Source organism: Lutjanus erythropterus, chromosome 5 (genome assembly GCF_056507025.1).
Source record: "Lutjanus erythropterus isolate fLutEry1 chromosome 5, fLutEry1.hap2, whole genome shotgun sequence".
Classification (NCBI taxonomy): domain Eukaryota; kingdom Metazoa; phylum Chordata; class Actinopteri; order Lutjaniformes; family Lutjanidae; genus Lutjanus; species Lutjanus erythropterus.
This window is the reverse complement of record NC_139321.1, coordinates 6,304,886-6,320,945: the sequence shown is the minus strand read 5'-3', so window position 1 is coordinate 6,320,945 and position 16,060 is coordinate 6,304,886. Positions and strand designations below refer to the sequence as shown.

Sequence of the window (16,060 nt, the reverse complement as noted above, 5' to 3'; positions counted from 1 at the left end):
AAAGTGTTGAAAATAATGGAAGATGGCATAATACAACCAACCAGCACATTGCAACTCAATGTGTAAAATACATAATTAGGTACTGTTACACATGAGAAGAAGTTTGAACAAATCCACTCCTTTCTCTTAATATACACAAAACAATACATTTGGCATTATTAAGTAGTTAAACAAGTTATTCTATAAAACCTTCTTACAGCTGGGGTGGGTTTTCTTGTCTGCACATTGTCAGTCAATTAGGTACCCAACTACCATCTGTCTCAGTTATAGTTCTACTCAAGCAAAGGCCATTAACCCACAGACAACCAAGGCTGCTAGATTGCAAGTCTGGTCAATTAGGTCTGCTCTTGCATGAGACAAGTTAATCACTGGCTTCTAGGGCCTCACGCATATACAGATTCTCACATATCATTAAAAACAGCATCTGGTGCACAAACCAAAGGCCATATATATACAATTACATTACACTACAATAATCAAGGACTCCACAATGTTGTAGATTAGATTATGTCTGCTGAAATGTTTTAAATTAAATTCATCAAATTAATGCTGCCCATGGTAAATTAATTTTAACCTTTACATAGGGCTTGTGTGGTTTTCAATGATCTACAGCTTCTTAATATGGCCAAAGGCAAAACTTTCTTTGCATGGGAAAATATGTTGAAGTGAAGCAACATTTATTTGCTCCTGACAGGTTCAGCTCTGTCCATTTTCTAGGGCAGAACAGGTAGCAAACATATCTCACACACGCACTGTCCAAGTCTAACCGGGAGGAGAATCTGTTAACCTTTAAAGGGACAGTTCACCCCAACATTACAAATATTTTTACTCTGACCTGTAGTGCTATTTATTCATCAAGATAGTTTTACTGTGAGTTGCAGCGTTTTGAAGATATTGGCTGTAGAGATGCCTGCCTTATCTAATGGGAATATAATGGGACTATATAGCAGTTGGCTTGTGAGGCTGAAACCACCAAAAAATACGTCCGAAAAATTCAACAGCAGTGTCTTTCCAGAAATCGCGGAAATTACTCAGTTATGTAAGATAGGTCCTACATGAGACTGCTCACACGAAGGTCTATGGATTATTTTCTTTCTATGGTAAAATCTACCATGACTTCTTTCTTCCAGCAGCAGATTTACTTGTTTTTCTAGTAGAAAGAAAGTAGTTCCTACATAAAACTGCTCTTTCTGGAAGAGGACACAAGTGTTAAATTTTTCAAAAAACTTTTTAAGTTTTTAACAACACAAGCTGAGTGCCATTTAATCCCATTATATTGGCAAGAAGACAGACATCTCTAAAACTCTGCAACTCACAACAAAACCATCTAAATGGGTACAGAGCACTACAAGCCACAGTAAAAGAAAAAAAAAAAAAACAGCGCAAACTTACTCTGATCATGAGGACAGCCTTGCGAATGTCACGAATGCCATCATATACCAGACGGGACGCGTCAATGAACTCGTTCTCATCCACAGGTTGCGAGGGGTTTGCACTCAAGGCCTCTACTGCAGACTCCACTTGCTCTGTGAACCGTGGCATAACTGAAAAAGGTGGGAGGAAGAAGGGAAAAGGAAAAGAGAGAGAAAAACAATTTTGAAAAAGATTCACTCCACAAAACACAAAGAGAAGGAAGGTACATAAAAGTAAGCACAGCGTAAAAGAACAGACAACAAATACACACCAGTGAGGGATGGAAGGTGTTATACCACATGAATACTTTAAAAAGAATGTACATCGACAGAATTAAATGTTGCTAAAACCAATAGTCCAAACACCTCCAACACAAAACCAACACAGAGCCAATGGGTTTGTGAAAGCATTAGCACAAAGGTGAGATTTTACCAGAGCAGTATGCCTTACTATTTTGCACATATGACATCCCTCCTATGACTGCATGTTATAAAAGCTACTTGACATAAAGCATCAATACAGTCAGTGTACTGAAGAAATCATCTTTGAGATTATTATAAATGACTCCCTCAAAAATACCAGTAAGGCCTAATTCTGTTCTGTGCCAGTGAAGATAGTCGCCTCTGAATGATTAATTAAAAAGTGCAGTCATCACATTTAACTTGGACAGATGGAATTTTGCACTGTTGGTCTATTTGCGTACTGAACTGTCTTCTATGGTTTCATGAGAAATAGGGAACAAAATGCTGAAGGGAGTAGATTCCAGATTTGGCATAACAGAGTTTTCCAATAGAAGGTCTCACAAAGCTGTCCCAGCGGGCATGTATTGTGCCCCACTGACGATTTAATAACAGCTCCAGAGGGCTCTCCAGCACATCTGCATTAATAATATTTCAAATTCAGTATTTAGGATTCTGCTAGGCCTTCGTTGGAGAGGCATGGATGTCAGGGAAGCAGATGTGGAGGCAGAGAGCAGCAGGAGCAAGAAGAGAGAGAGAGAGTAAAAAACATAAGATTTGGTTTTGTGCTTAGAGACCATTTATAACCTGCAGGCTTCTGTATGAAAATTATGTTCAAAAGGAAAATGGAAAATCTGGTAGTATTGTGACTGTTACAGTCACAGCAATCACTTCCCTCCACCTATTACTGATGAGCCTTTCAAATCATTTCACATTAAAAAGACAAAAAGCTGCAACAATGCATTGTCATTCATGTCTAATGCACAGCTAATGAACTCTAGCGCTGCAACCACACGTCACATCACATCTTTTGTCTCAGTGGCACAATCCGACTACAGTACCAGACCCATCACAATATACAGCGAACATTAGCATGCATAACAGTTTTCAAATAGATGCTGATGTAGAGACGTGATTTTTTTCACTGCATTTACCATTTAGCAATCACTCAACCTCTAATTAGGACAAAAACTGCTCTTTTTATTATTGAACTGTGTTGTGAAATATGGTCATGATTTGGGTTTGTCAATGTAATTAGCCTTTTGCAACTCCAACTCTTAATAAATGCACAATACATACTCATTTACATACAATTACCATTTTTTTTTATCTTTAGATTAATGACAAATGAAAGGAACTTTCAGTCAGACAGTATTCAACTCTATGAAATGCCATACTGACTGATGAAATTCAAATTCTTTTAACAATCTACAAATCTCTGAAAGTTGGCTCAACACACCTATGAAAAAAACCCTTGTCCCATTTAATGCACTAATGCTAGTCTATACAGATGACAGAGCAGATATTCTATTATTAATGAGCAACTCCGTTTTAACCTGAAGCCCATCAGTTTACTGGCGAGAGGACACGAGAAAATCTGACAAAATATTCTCATGACAGCCCACGTCTCCAGAGCTCACCACCTCTCTGAGCTACAGCAGAAATCCTGCTTGAACCACAGCATGCATTTCCTGACTTTTAATAGGCCCACCCTCGAGAGGGCCAAGCCGTTTCTAAATCTGACAACCGACAAATCGTTCTGCCATCTTGTTAACTTGCTAGTGATGGAAGCTAACACTGCTCACACATACCGCCTGATAATGATATAGCAGAGTGTATGGAAAAAAACACAACTTCTATAACTTAGGTTAAAATATTCAGGGCTATCTGACAACTGAACAGTGCCTGCTGTGCAGATTAATGGTGTCAGCTGAGTTGGAGGTGGTTGGATCCCACAATGCTGATTTCATAATAAATATGGGAATGGCTAGAAACAGACAATTGCATTTTCCAAGCCGATTCTGGGTGTCTAGAAAAAACGTTTTGCTTTTTTAAATGCCAATGACATTCAAACTTGAAACAGCATCCACAGTAAAGACATTCAAAAGCTCTTCAAGAGCAGAATTCTGAGATAAAAACCAAGTAGACAGATCTGAGTGTGGCTGTGGATACAACACAAAACATTGTTATCAGGCACGAAATGGACACAGTACCATAGGCATACTAAGATTGATGGGTTCAGATAATCTAATACATTCTAAATTCATAATGAGCAGTAAAAAATAGGGATGACTAAACCACTTTTTCACATCTGATACGATATCACTATCAGTATCTGCTGACACTGATTTTTCTCTCTCAAATAAGCTGTTAATAATACATTTGTACTGATGCACTTTGTTTAACCACAGCCATCTAAAAACATACTCAAAACTGAAACAAATATTCTACTTCCCTACAGGAAGGAATATATAGCCCACAACATGACTCAGTTATGCAATACTGCTGCTTCATTTTATTTAAACTTTTCACACACAGAACCTTTTGCAACATTTTTGATTGGTCAGCACCATTCAAACATCAAAAATGAAATTCTAATAAATACAAAAATTGCAACTGGCTATGTTTTTTTCTTCCTTGAGCTTAAAATAACTCCACTCAAAAGTTCAGTAAAGCATTTAAATGATAGTTTTGGCTGATGGATTGTATCAGATTCCCACCAACTGTCAAATTATTGAATCTCATTTAAATGAATGCAGTCTGTTGGCAGAAATTAACATAAGTATTCTTCTCCACATTACAGAATCATGTTTTCCATGTTTACCTGTGTCAGTGAGGAGCTTGGTGGCCTCCAGGACCTTCTCTGTGTAGACTCCAGGTTCATAATTGTCCATTTCCGAAGTCACCACATGGACGACTCTGGCGGCACGGCCTCGAATGGCCCCGGCAGTGCGATCCAAACCATCAACATCTTTCTCCTGCAGAGCGATGACACACTTATTCACATCCTCCAGGATGTGGTTCTCTGGAGACATAAAACAATGATGCAGTTAGTAGTGTATACTTTGTATAACTCAAACATTTAGCTTCAAATATGCCATCAGCCTGTCTGGATGCAAAAAGGTTAGTCTAGATATTTAAATTAAAACAGTATTTTCAGTTTTCTTTTCATTCAAGACATGCTTTAATCAAAGATGGAACATTATATGAGTAATAATGAGAAAACACACATAGTTAGGAAATTCCCAGCCTTCATTTCGTGTTTGCATAGTCCCCAAATTAAGAGGGCCACTGGGAAGCTCGAGAATAGGATGGGGAGCGCTGAAGACAAATTCTCAGACTGCTTATTAATGGGGAGCCTGTAAAATGCAAATGTCCACAGTGTAAATTACAGTCTGTCCTTGGCTGGAGGTGAGAGAAGTCACTCTGCTTAATGCTTAACGAGAACTCTTTAAGGGTATGCCTGACAAACCATTTGTGCGCTTTAACACACGTGACAGGATGTCAATTTCAGACGTAGTGCTGCTGATGCTTCAGTAGTTTCCTCTGTGGAGCCCAGTCAGCCTTGATATGTATGGCTCTCATCACAAAAGACTAATACCACAGATCCTTTACAGCTGTTGTACCTCCTCTTAAGAATGGCCTTAAGTACTTTGTGCAAATCTGTCTTACTACTGACCAAAAGTGCAGCCTGCTAATCGGCAGTGCACTGTCTGTTGTCACATTAAAAAAAAATACACACACACACACACACACATCATTAATGATCATTGCAACAATATAAATAATTTATTTCCTCCCTGGATGGCTATGAAATGCAGATGAGGAACACTCACCAGACACACAGAGGAAGTCGTCAATGGATGTTATGTCATCAACAGCATCAGTGAGGACGCGGACCTGCTTCTCCCACTGCTCCTTGAACAAATCCATATTGTCCTGGGCCACCTTACTGTTGGGCTTGGCAGCAAGGGCCAACGCTGCATTAATCACCTGTAATCACCCAATTACAGCCATTAAAGCTCCATTATAGCATAGCCCTCAGCCACAACATTAGCATAGGTTGATTGTGCGAAGCCCCCCACTCTCCCACCCCAGTGTTGGGACTGCAGCATGCAGGCAATTCATTGCTGGGAGTGATTATAGACACGGCGTGTTTTGAAGGATTGAATGAAATAAAACTAATAGCTGCTTGTTTTTGGGAAAGAAACATCTGTGGATATCAAAGCTCAGGGCGAATAGGAGTCATTAGATGAGATTAAAAGGAGCAGTGGCAGCAAAGTGGAGAGAGCTGGCAAGGCTCAGAGGTATAGAGGAGGGACTGGTAGTTAGCAGGGTAAAGGATGAAAAGATGGGCTCAATGGTGGACAAACCATTTGCAGTTTTGATGTGAAAAATTATGTATATAAACTGCTAAATCTGGAGCAGCAGGATCTTGTATGGATGGGAGGGATTTTTGGAAATAGGGGTGGGGGATGTGCAATTACAGCCACAATGGTTTTCACAGGATCCAGCAGAAGTGAAAGAGGTGAATCAATGCACTCACATGCAGACAAAACATTGTAACTGTAAATGTCAGCATTTAGAAAATAGTTGCCATCTTTTAACTGTACTTTTTGGTTTTTCTATTTTCCATTTCCATTTATATGTTTGATTTACTGTTAAGCAAAATGTGTTGCTCCATGTAAATAGAGCACCCCTACCTGCTTCAAGCACAGTTTGTTTGCTTTTATACATTTTTGTTAAAATAGATGGCTTATAGAGAGATATTCCCTGTCAGCTTTTCAGAGATTATTTGATTCTTCTTTGGTGTACAGAACATTTCAATATCAGAGGTGGGGGTACACACAGGCTGCACAGGGGCAAATTTCTACTTTGCCAGCAGCAGTATCCTGGAATTCAATTCCAGGAAGCATTACCTTTGGCATGGCTGTATATTCCAACAAACAACGAAAAACAGTGTTTTGCAGGTGAGAAACCAGTGGGGGCTCATGTCCTTGTCACTGCACTGGCAACTCCAGCTAGCTATTATTTTGTTGGTTTCCCCCCTTGTCATAACCCATAGCTGTGTCAGTTTCTGTGTGGCATGCTTGAAACTACCTTCAGTATTTTATTTAATTTCTTTGTTGTTAAAATGAATAGACTGTGGGAAGAAAGACAACACCCACACACAGTGCTGTGTCCAGTTCACTCCACCACCTTTCCAGCACAAATGTGGATAAACTTAACACTGAAGGAAATTAGACTGCAGTGTATCCATATCATGCTAATTCAGAAGATTGACAAGAAAACCAAGACTGTAATTTGTACAATTTGCATTATATTCTGGACTCTTGACACTAATTTGATAAACATTTTTCAGTGTGTACATGGTGACTGCAAACAAATGGAATATTGTCCTCATCTGATCATAAAATACCTGCATGTAAATAGGCCTGAACAGTTGAAATCAAAACTTGAAACATCAGAGCTGCAATATTAATTATAGTGTGTAATTACTGAAGCTACTGTGTGTGTGTGAACTAAGCATTTTTACAGTGGCAACTCCTAGTGCTAGTATTAAAAGACAATGTGGCAGCCTCTCAAAGAGGTGCACAATCAGTGAGCTCTGTGGAAGTTGCGGGCAAAACAGCCAGGTACCTGGGGGCAAAGACTTTCCAGTTGAGATGCTGCCATGCGGACCAGCTTCACTCCCTCTTCATTGTTGGAGATGGAGCATGCTAGGTTGGCCACCTAAACAAGAAACACACATCTCATTTTTAGCAAGAGACAGGGACTGTGACACAGTTTTATTTTGAGAGAAACAAAGAAAGAGCAATACATAGATACATAATTAAACTTGGATAAGTTCATTATGGTATCAGAAATAGAGCAGCACTGTAATACATGCAATCCCTGTGGAATACAAACCCAGTACTGAGGATTAATTTATAAAGCTGCTAAAACGATACAATATGGTGGCACAGAAGGGAAAAAATGAGAAGTAGGAGGGCAAACAAAAGCTAAGCTGTGAATAGATAAAATAAAAGTTTTGTAGTTGTTTCCCAAAAAAATAGTAAATGCAAATGTAAGTTGTAACTGGCAACTCGAGGATGTGGTTATTCTCAGTGAACATATCACAAAGCTGCCAGATTGCCATTACCCTACAGGAATCAGGGAGGCAAATATTCCTGACACTTTCAGAAACGAGTGAGAACTGGAGTGCTGAGCTAAGCAGGTCTTGCTCTAGGCTGCCAACATTTATGGTTTGTGAGTATATTTTCTGGTATTGACCAACAAATCAAGCTCCCTCACAATTATTTCTAAATATTCTTGCAGCTTCCAGAGCAACATTATGCATCTACTCATATTCACAAAAATATAGGTCAGAGACTTTGAAGATTCCCATTTGTTAGTTGGGATGTGCTGGCAACAATGCAGAAACAGAACGCCTGGAATATGAGGAAGTGTGCCAAAGTGGGATTATCCGATGGACAGAAAAATGTGCGGAAACATAATCAATTAAAAAGGCAAAAACAGACTCATGATTGCTCTATAGCAAAGGCAAGGACAAAGGGTTTTGTGAAGAACCTGGGTCTTATTTTTGTAGTTTCAGCCATCAATTTGTTATATTTTGGTCACTAATTTAACAGCTGAGATCTGGGTCATGCAGCACCATAAGCAGTGAGACAATCACATGGTTATTAAAAAAAACAGATTTATTATAATATTTTAAACTGAGCATCATACACTGCATTCAAACACTACAAGCAGAATTCATCAGAATGGATGAATGCAAAGGAGAAAGCTGTATTTGAAAATCAAATGAATGTTAATAATGGACAGCTTGGGTGTTCATTTTAGTATTTTTAATTATATCCTCATCAGAATAAGACAATTGTAGGGATAGTTTGGATTATTTGAAGAGAGGTTAAGAGAAGCTGACCCTGCCGACCCTGTTTACAGCAGCACATTGCTTAGTTTCCGTGCTGGTGCCTCTCTCTGGGGGCTGTGCTGACCTCCATCTACTGTACTTAATACCCTGACTATCCTCATACAACCCCAGATTAAATAATCTGAACTATCTCTTTAAAAAAAAAAAAAAAAAAAAAACAGGCTTAATTTCAACCTGTGTGATTAGATTGCTCATGTTTGCCCCAATGAACTCTACTAGGTGCTGGGATCTAAGATGGTAGATAAAATGCTGTAAGCATAAAAATGTGGAGCAAATCTATGAAAATAAGACTCAGGTTGTAAAAACGAAAAAAGAAAAAAAAATCCATTAAAGCACGGGTGGTGGAATGCATCAACGATTGCAGGAGGAGCAGAGTGAATGAGAGTGTGAAAGATCCTCTCCTCCTCAGTCTCAATTCTACATGAAGATACCCACCCCCACCTTAAAATTCCTGAGCAATTTTGCTGATGAGAAGCACTTATTCCACTGCGCTGCTGAAGCTCTGAAACATTGATATAAACACATTCTACATCACTATGCAAACACATGCAGGGACCACGGGGAGAACATTCAGTAACCCGAGAGGAGGGGTGAGTGTGCCGGTACATGAAGAAAAACTGGCACTTTATGGAGAGACCTGTGTTTTTACTTTCATGATCTTTCACATAAGCTTTCTCTCACTCTCACCATGATACCACTGGGAAAACAGCCATTTCAGCATAAAGTGACTGTGGGGGGAAAGCCAAACAAGGAAATTCTACCCTCAAGTCAACTAACGCTGTTCCACTTGCCATGCTGTACCATACTATTTAAAGTGCCAGGGGAGTCAGAGTTAACCAAGTCTGCGCAAACATATACTAAAAATGCACAGTTTTGATTCTTGCACAACATCAGCTTCATCAGGCTACTAAGTCACATAAATCCAGACTCATCCAACATATATGCATTTCATTCAATGACAATGAACATGTCAAATCACTTAAAATGAGCATGGACCGGTAATTCAATTATGCTACCTAGGCAGACACACGTATGAAGGACAATCCTATAAACTTTATCCTTATGCCTTTAACACTGTGTACCATTTTTACCACCTCCTATTTCCTTAACTAACACTCAGTGCACACACACTTGGTAGAAATGCTGTGTGTGAGTCTATGTATAATGTAATGGATATTATGTAGACTTAAATTGATGAGATGACAAGCCAAGCTTGTTGTGATCAGAACCCACCGTTTCATTATTCCAACAGTATGCAAGGGCAGCATGTTCAATGAATCCCTCTGCATCACAAATATCACACAAAATAATATGTATCCATCTTAATGAACCGACATTTAAATGCTAAGAAAATGCAGACCTGAAAGCTCAAGGAAATATAGCCAAACAAGGGCAGATACCAGATCGTAAATATTTCCCCTTGGCTGCCAGGAGAGGAGAGAGGACAGGAGGAGAGGAGGGGGATAGAGGAGAATGTGTTTTGGAAGCTAAATATGCAATGTCATCAATGTATTAAATAAAATCAGGTAAAAATCTGTCGCTGTATTTCTTTTTTTAGGAGCTCTCTTAATAAAAACAAGGTTGGAAACTTGATAAAAGGGAGGCCATGCTTAAAAACTGACAAGCATTCACATTATCCTAATTTCCTGTCTTATTTTTAAAAAGAAAAATCTCTTCAAAGATTTTGTTAATGCGAGGAAAGCATTGGACTTGAACATTATTATTCATCATAAAATTAAATAAAGAAATGTACAAACATCTTATCATATTTGGGTATTTTTCTGTGTTAAATTCATGAAAAAAGCTTTTAGCACAGTGTGATAATACTAAAAAATAAAAAATCTTCCAGTAAATTCTGACAATTTCCACCACTGATTGCACTAACCCACTGGAACACTGTTCACACTTCAATGGAGGCATCTCTGCATCTTGACTTGTCATGTTGCAAATTTCGATCACTGATAGCTGCTTTTCACTCCAAAGCTCATAATGAAAACAGAATGTGCACTCAAAACAAACATCAACTTATCTAAATAATGTGAACTAATCCCCTATCTAATGTCACTACCATCCCGTTGCCTGGATGAGCGCCTCAAAGCCTGATGCATGTCATATTGAATCAATTTCCCTCTTCCCCCCATTCCTTAGCTGTCAATCTTCTCATTAGGATGAATAGGCAATTTTTGTGGCATGAGCTGCATGGCTACATTCTTCCCCTATTAAAATCTCTACATCGTCCTGAGCACCCTGGAACCTTTAAGAACATGGCCTTGAGGCAACAACACTAGGCACAGTCTCTTTCTCCCCCTGCTCTTCAGAGTTTCACTGCTTAAAAAAGCCTAGTAAGACAGGAAAAACAGCTAAACCATAGAACCTTTCCACAGCAGCCTTTTTTTACATGAAACAGTAAGGTAAACATAGGTGTTACCAATAATAATTAAGGATCACTGGAAAGGCTCTGCTAAACTAAATGGAACAGGACATTAATTAGTATCATTGGTAACCTGTGGTTACCCTACTATTTCACACCAATATGGCTGCCATAGAATGTCTTGGATTTGCACCAAATATCAGTAATATATGAACGTTTATTGCCACTTGGGCATTGTTTCCATACAGATATGACTACTTTTTAACACAATGTACCCCCAAGTCAAAAATATACATTTTTCCTCTTACCCGTAGTGTCATCCTGTCAGCAAGTGTCATAGAGGAACTCTTTTTCTTTCACCAGAAGATTCTACTGGAATGACTTTCTTTCTGCAGTAAAATCTAATGGAACCCCTGTCTTTCTACTAGAGAGGAAGTAGTGCCTACATTAAACTGCTCACAACAAAGCCTGTGAATTATCTTGAGTCATGGTTTCTGGAAAGAAAAATTGCTGTTGAGTTTTTCAAATGTATTTTTTTTTTTAGCATTCTGAGCACCACAAGTGAAGTGCCATCTGGTTCCATAATATTCAAGAGCAGTAAGACATCTCAATATCTCCAAAACCCGCTAACTCACACCAAAACCATGGTTATGTGGTTAACTGTTCCTTTAAGTTAGGACACAGTGTAAAATTAAATAATTTATAAACAGAATGCAAATTTAAAATGTGTATATTTATATACTTTTTTTTTTAGAATTGGTGTTGTTGCATAGTGGATAGATGTGAATGTGTTGTGGGATATTCCAGCCCCACTCCCAAGAGAAAAGGGCTTCAATGGTGGCAATCTCTGTTGTCAGGTCATAACCTTGACTTAATTCATTTAAACATTAGGTGAATTTTGTAATCACATAATAACAGTATGCTGCCATTTGATAACTCCAGGGGATTTGACACTTCAAGTAAATGAAACCCATAAAGTAAACACTCTAATTTTGCTTATTTAATCATATAAAGAGTAGCTTTCAAATGAATCATGTTGTGACAAACAAGGGTAGAGGGGGCTGCTTAAAAGGGCCTACAAATGAATGTAGGTCAGTAATAATGTTGCTTTCAAACAAATGTGTGTGAACTAATGCACCATTTGCCTTAAGGCAGCCTACACTTGCACAACTCATGATGTCATACAAACAGCCTGAGATTGGTGGCACTTTGCTGTTCTTGACTTCTGAATAGGGGGCATATTACATTTACAACATATTCATTCCTTATGTGATAAGGAACCAAACATTTTGTTACTCCTCACTTTGGACACTCCATTCACTCACATCTATTGTGTTGGAAGAGGCTCTTTTCCAGAGTAACTTACAGCACCGTTTAATACCCATTTTGCACGATGCATTTGCAGAGAAATGTCAACCATTTTCACTCAGAGGTGAAAGCTTAGAGTACTACTGTGACTTACTTTGCTCAGTTGGCTGCACTGATGTTGGCTTGCTCTACAGTAATGTTTTGCCTGAACAATTACACAATACTTGCGCTAAAAAAGCCAAGAGCTAATCTGATATGATAAAATGAAACACTGGTTGCTGCTAAAAAGGTTGCAATTCTTTGCCAGAATAAAGGAATTATGGCATGCAACTTCTGAATATTTCATGACAAACAAAGAAATACAAATGAGTAATTAATACTACTTTATCAGATAGGAGCATTTTAAAACCCTAAAAGAGAACTGACTTTACTTGAAAATACAAACATGCATTTGTCAATTTATTGATAAAATCATCACTACTGTTAACTCACACAGACGCATCTTGGCCTAAATGTACTGGAGCAAGAATGAATGCCTGGCTGCATCTCCTCCTGCCTCTACATCGCTTTTGCATGCAATCATGCTGCCTCCAGAAATCACTTAGCATCTGAAAACACCTTTAACACCAAGTCAGCTGTCTACATTCAAGTCCTTTCATGTGTGTGCATTATCATTACCTTCAAATGTCATTACAATGTGTTTATGAATTTCATATATATATTAGGGGTCTCTTACTGCAACACAAAATTATGTGATTGTGCTTTAGTGAAAGGGGCACACACATTCAAATTAAAAACTACTACAGATTGCTGCAGGGTTCTAAACTACCCGCATTACATGGTGTACTGTACAATGTGTGTTCCCAGACATGAAATTTGTATTTAAAGCTATAACTACAAGTTTCATTATTTACAACCCAGTAGTTACAACTACAGTGAGCTACTAGGCAGATTTTGACCGAGTTTGCCCAGGGCTTAAAACACAACTATTATATTATGTGGGGAGGTTCTTTATTATCTATGTAAACCTTGTGCGTCCTCTGTGTTCTGTTATCCTAATTTGACTATTTTAAATTGAGCACAACAACACACACACTGTCTGAAATATCGTTTTTTTGGGGGGGTTTTTTATCATCAACGTCTGCCAAAATGTAGTTTTTATATTTAAATAGCACTATTCAACTTTTACCAGTTCTAATGACATAAGTCAGCACTCGCGCTATTCAGATCTGTTACTACCATTGCTTATTAATGTGACAAAATCTATTTTTGCTGATGAATATTTCAGTAAGAGTAGACTGAGCTAGCAATTTAGTTCCACTTTACAAACTCCAAGATTGGACTAAGATTGGATAAAACATTTTTCCTCAAAGATATGACAGTCAAAAACTCTGACTATCACCCAGTAACTATGAGTGAATGCTAGTTTTTCTTGCCGTACATTTTTTCTTTGGTTTCATTATTGATATTTAATTGGTTTATGGAGGACAGTTTGTTCTACCTGTCACTTGTGCAGCTGAAATCACTTAAGTCTACTAAGCTTAGCTGGACACCAGAACAACACTGCCTATTTCAATGGAAATGCCTTCAAATTCATTATGAAAGGAACTCCATTACATCCAACTGTGTATCACTAAATAAGTACTTTTTAATGACATTCATCTGTGATACGGGTAATTTCTAATCAAACCTGTGTTTTCTTTGTGTATCCCATCTAAATGTTATGAGCAGATGTCATACTTTAGCATTACACCAATGTCATGCTCTAATGCCACTTCTGACACTAAGGCCTCCAGGGGCTACTTAAGGGTCTATTCCTCAGCATGGTCCCCTTTTCCCTCTGATGCTTCAGCAGTTTCCCCAGTGACTGATTGTGCTGCCCTGCTTTCACTGGACCAACCGATCCAGCTACACTCACGGTCATCTGCCCATGGGGAGAAGTCACTTTCAAATGTCAGAATATGATGCTCTGACACAGGCATTTAAGAAATAGCAGGAAAGTCCACTAATGAGGACAGCTGATGTTTCTTTTAGCTCGTTGCCCATCCACCCAAGTCCAGCACTAGCCTCTTGCATCTGTATTCATGTATACAACACAGGAGACAAACAAATCCTTCCCAAAACATGCTCCTCTGTTAAGGCATGACACCAGCTGCAGAGAGGGGTAAAAAGCAGGATGCACTAGGCTCCTTTTAAGATATTTATCTTTGTAAGTATCACTGTAGCACACATGTGGATTTGGCCAATGAGAAGTAGTACTTCAATCTGTTGTGGCAAGGACAACATTTTCCCAGAGATAGCACTTATCCTTGAGTTGTGGTTGTTTCACTCCTTTGGTTCTGCTTAAAAATTTGATCTGTTGCTATAACCACACGCAGCAACGTTCTGTTTGTCTGCTCTCTATAGCATCACACTATCAGATTAGAATCAGCATCGCCCTCAGTTTTAAAAATGCTGTTAGAAAGTGTATGTGTGTGTGCATGTGAGAGAGACACACGCACACAGAGTGAGAGACAAAGACAGCAACCACAGAAAATAATTTCAATGTTTACAGCCTTGTTTTCATTAGGGAAAAAAAGATCCCAGATTGCTGTTTTCTGGGGCACTGTAATCCTAAAGTTGTATCACAAGGGAATCTCTGAAAACAGAAGCACAGATATTGAACAGAGAAACTTGATGAAGACTGATGTTTACTATGAGCTAAGCTAAAATGTCCATAACCGATGGGATGAAAAGGGGAAAAAAAACAAAAACACAAATGTTCTATATTTGGGTCACATCAGTTTGAGTGTGAAAGCCTTGAAAATCTACATTACCTCGATCAGCTTGTTGGCGTGCTCACGGAACACCTGTGCATATTCCTTGACTTCTTTCTCGTTGCCATTCTTGGCAGCCTCGATCAGGACCAGGAGGGGAACATTGGTCTCCAGGAAAGAGTCGGAGACATGGTCCATTACAGCTTTACGCAGCTGTGAAGTAAGAAATGAAAAAAAAAGCAAAGGCAGTGTTAAAATAATATATAATCTTGTGTTTATGCACCGACATCTTCAGTAATGTTTGTTGACCTGTCCCCTCCGTACTCTAGACAAACGACAACTTCCTCAGAGGACAGCTAGCCAAAGTACAGATAAACTATTTTTAGGGGGGAAAAATTACTAAACAAATTCTTTATATTAAAACCTTAGACATTATGTGGGAAGACACAATTGACAAAAACATACCTGTCTGCGCAGGTCTCTGGTCTTCTTGGTCATCCTGTCGATGGCTGTGTTCAGAGCATCGCTCCTGTCCTTTCTCCCAGCCTGCAACATGAACATGGGAGATGAATTAGTGTATGGTGCAGTGACAAGTATGTTTCCAGTATATCCGCTGTGGATGCTCATAAAACATGCCATGTCATGAGCCTATGGATTAGGCTAAATTCAAATCAATCTTCTAGCTTCAGAATTTACAGCTTAGAGGAATGTTCTTAGTTTCAAGTCATGTGTATCTCTCACTTGTTTCCTTTTTTGGTTCAGCTTTCTTGCCTATTTTTCTTCAGCTGTTTTTTTTTTTTTTTTTTTGTTAGACTAATAGGAAACTTGGACAACCTAAAAATTATGATTTATCGTCATTAACTAGTCCCTCCAGGATATGAGTTCTGTTGTGTTTGCTGTCTGAAATTACAGCATTTGAGAAAGAGCTGCAATTCATGACCAGTTTTGTGTTATTTTGAAAGCAACTGCAATAAAACTAGAATTTTTTAACTTTTCAAAAACTTTCTGCATGAGGCCAATATATTATGCTGTTAGATGC

The 16,060-nt window shown here is 38.6% G+C and overlaps 1 protein-coding gene across 3 annotated transcripts in view; it reads right to left on the bottom strand.

Annotated features, from left to right (window-relative positions):
* The window catches only part of ctnna1 (catenin (cadherin-associated protein), alpha 1), a 91,712-nt gene that overhangs the window by 31,951 nt on the left and 43,701 nt on the right, over positions 1–16,060 (bottom strand). For all 3 annotated transcript variants that reach the window (XM_084718610.1, XM_084718611.1, XM_084718612.1), the window contains exons 8-13: positions 15,487–15,567; positions 15,082–15,234; positions 7,293–7,385; positions 5,489–5,645; positions 4,477–4,677; positions 1,393–1,544 (exon numbers count right to left, since the gene is read on the bottom strand). In XM_084718610.1, coding sequence (XP_084574736.1) covers positions 1,393–1,544; positions 4,477–4,677; positions 5,489–5,645; positions 7,293–7,385; positions 15,082–15,234; positions 15,487–15,567 — 837 coding nt within the window. The remainder of the gene's footprint in view (positions 1–1,392; positions 1,545–4,476; positions 4,678–5,488; positions 5,646–7,292; positions 7,386–15,081; positions 15,235–15,486; positions 15,568–16,060) is intronic.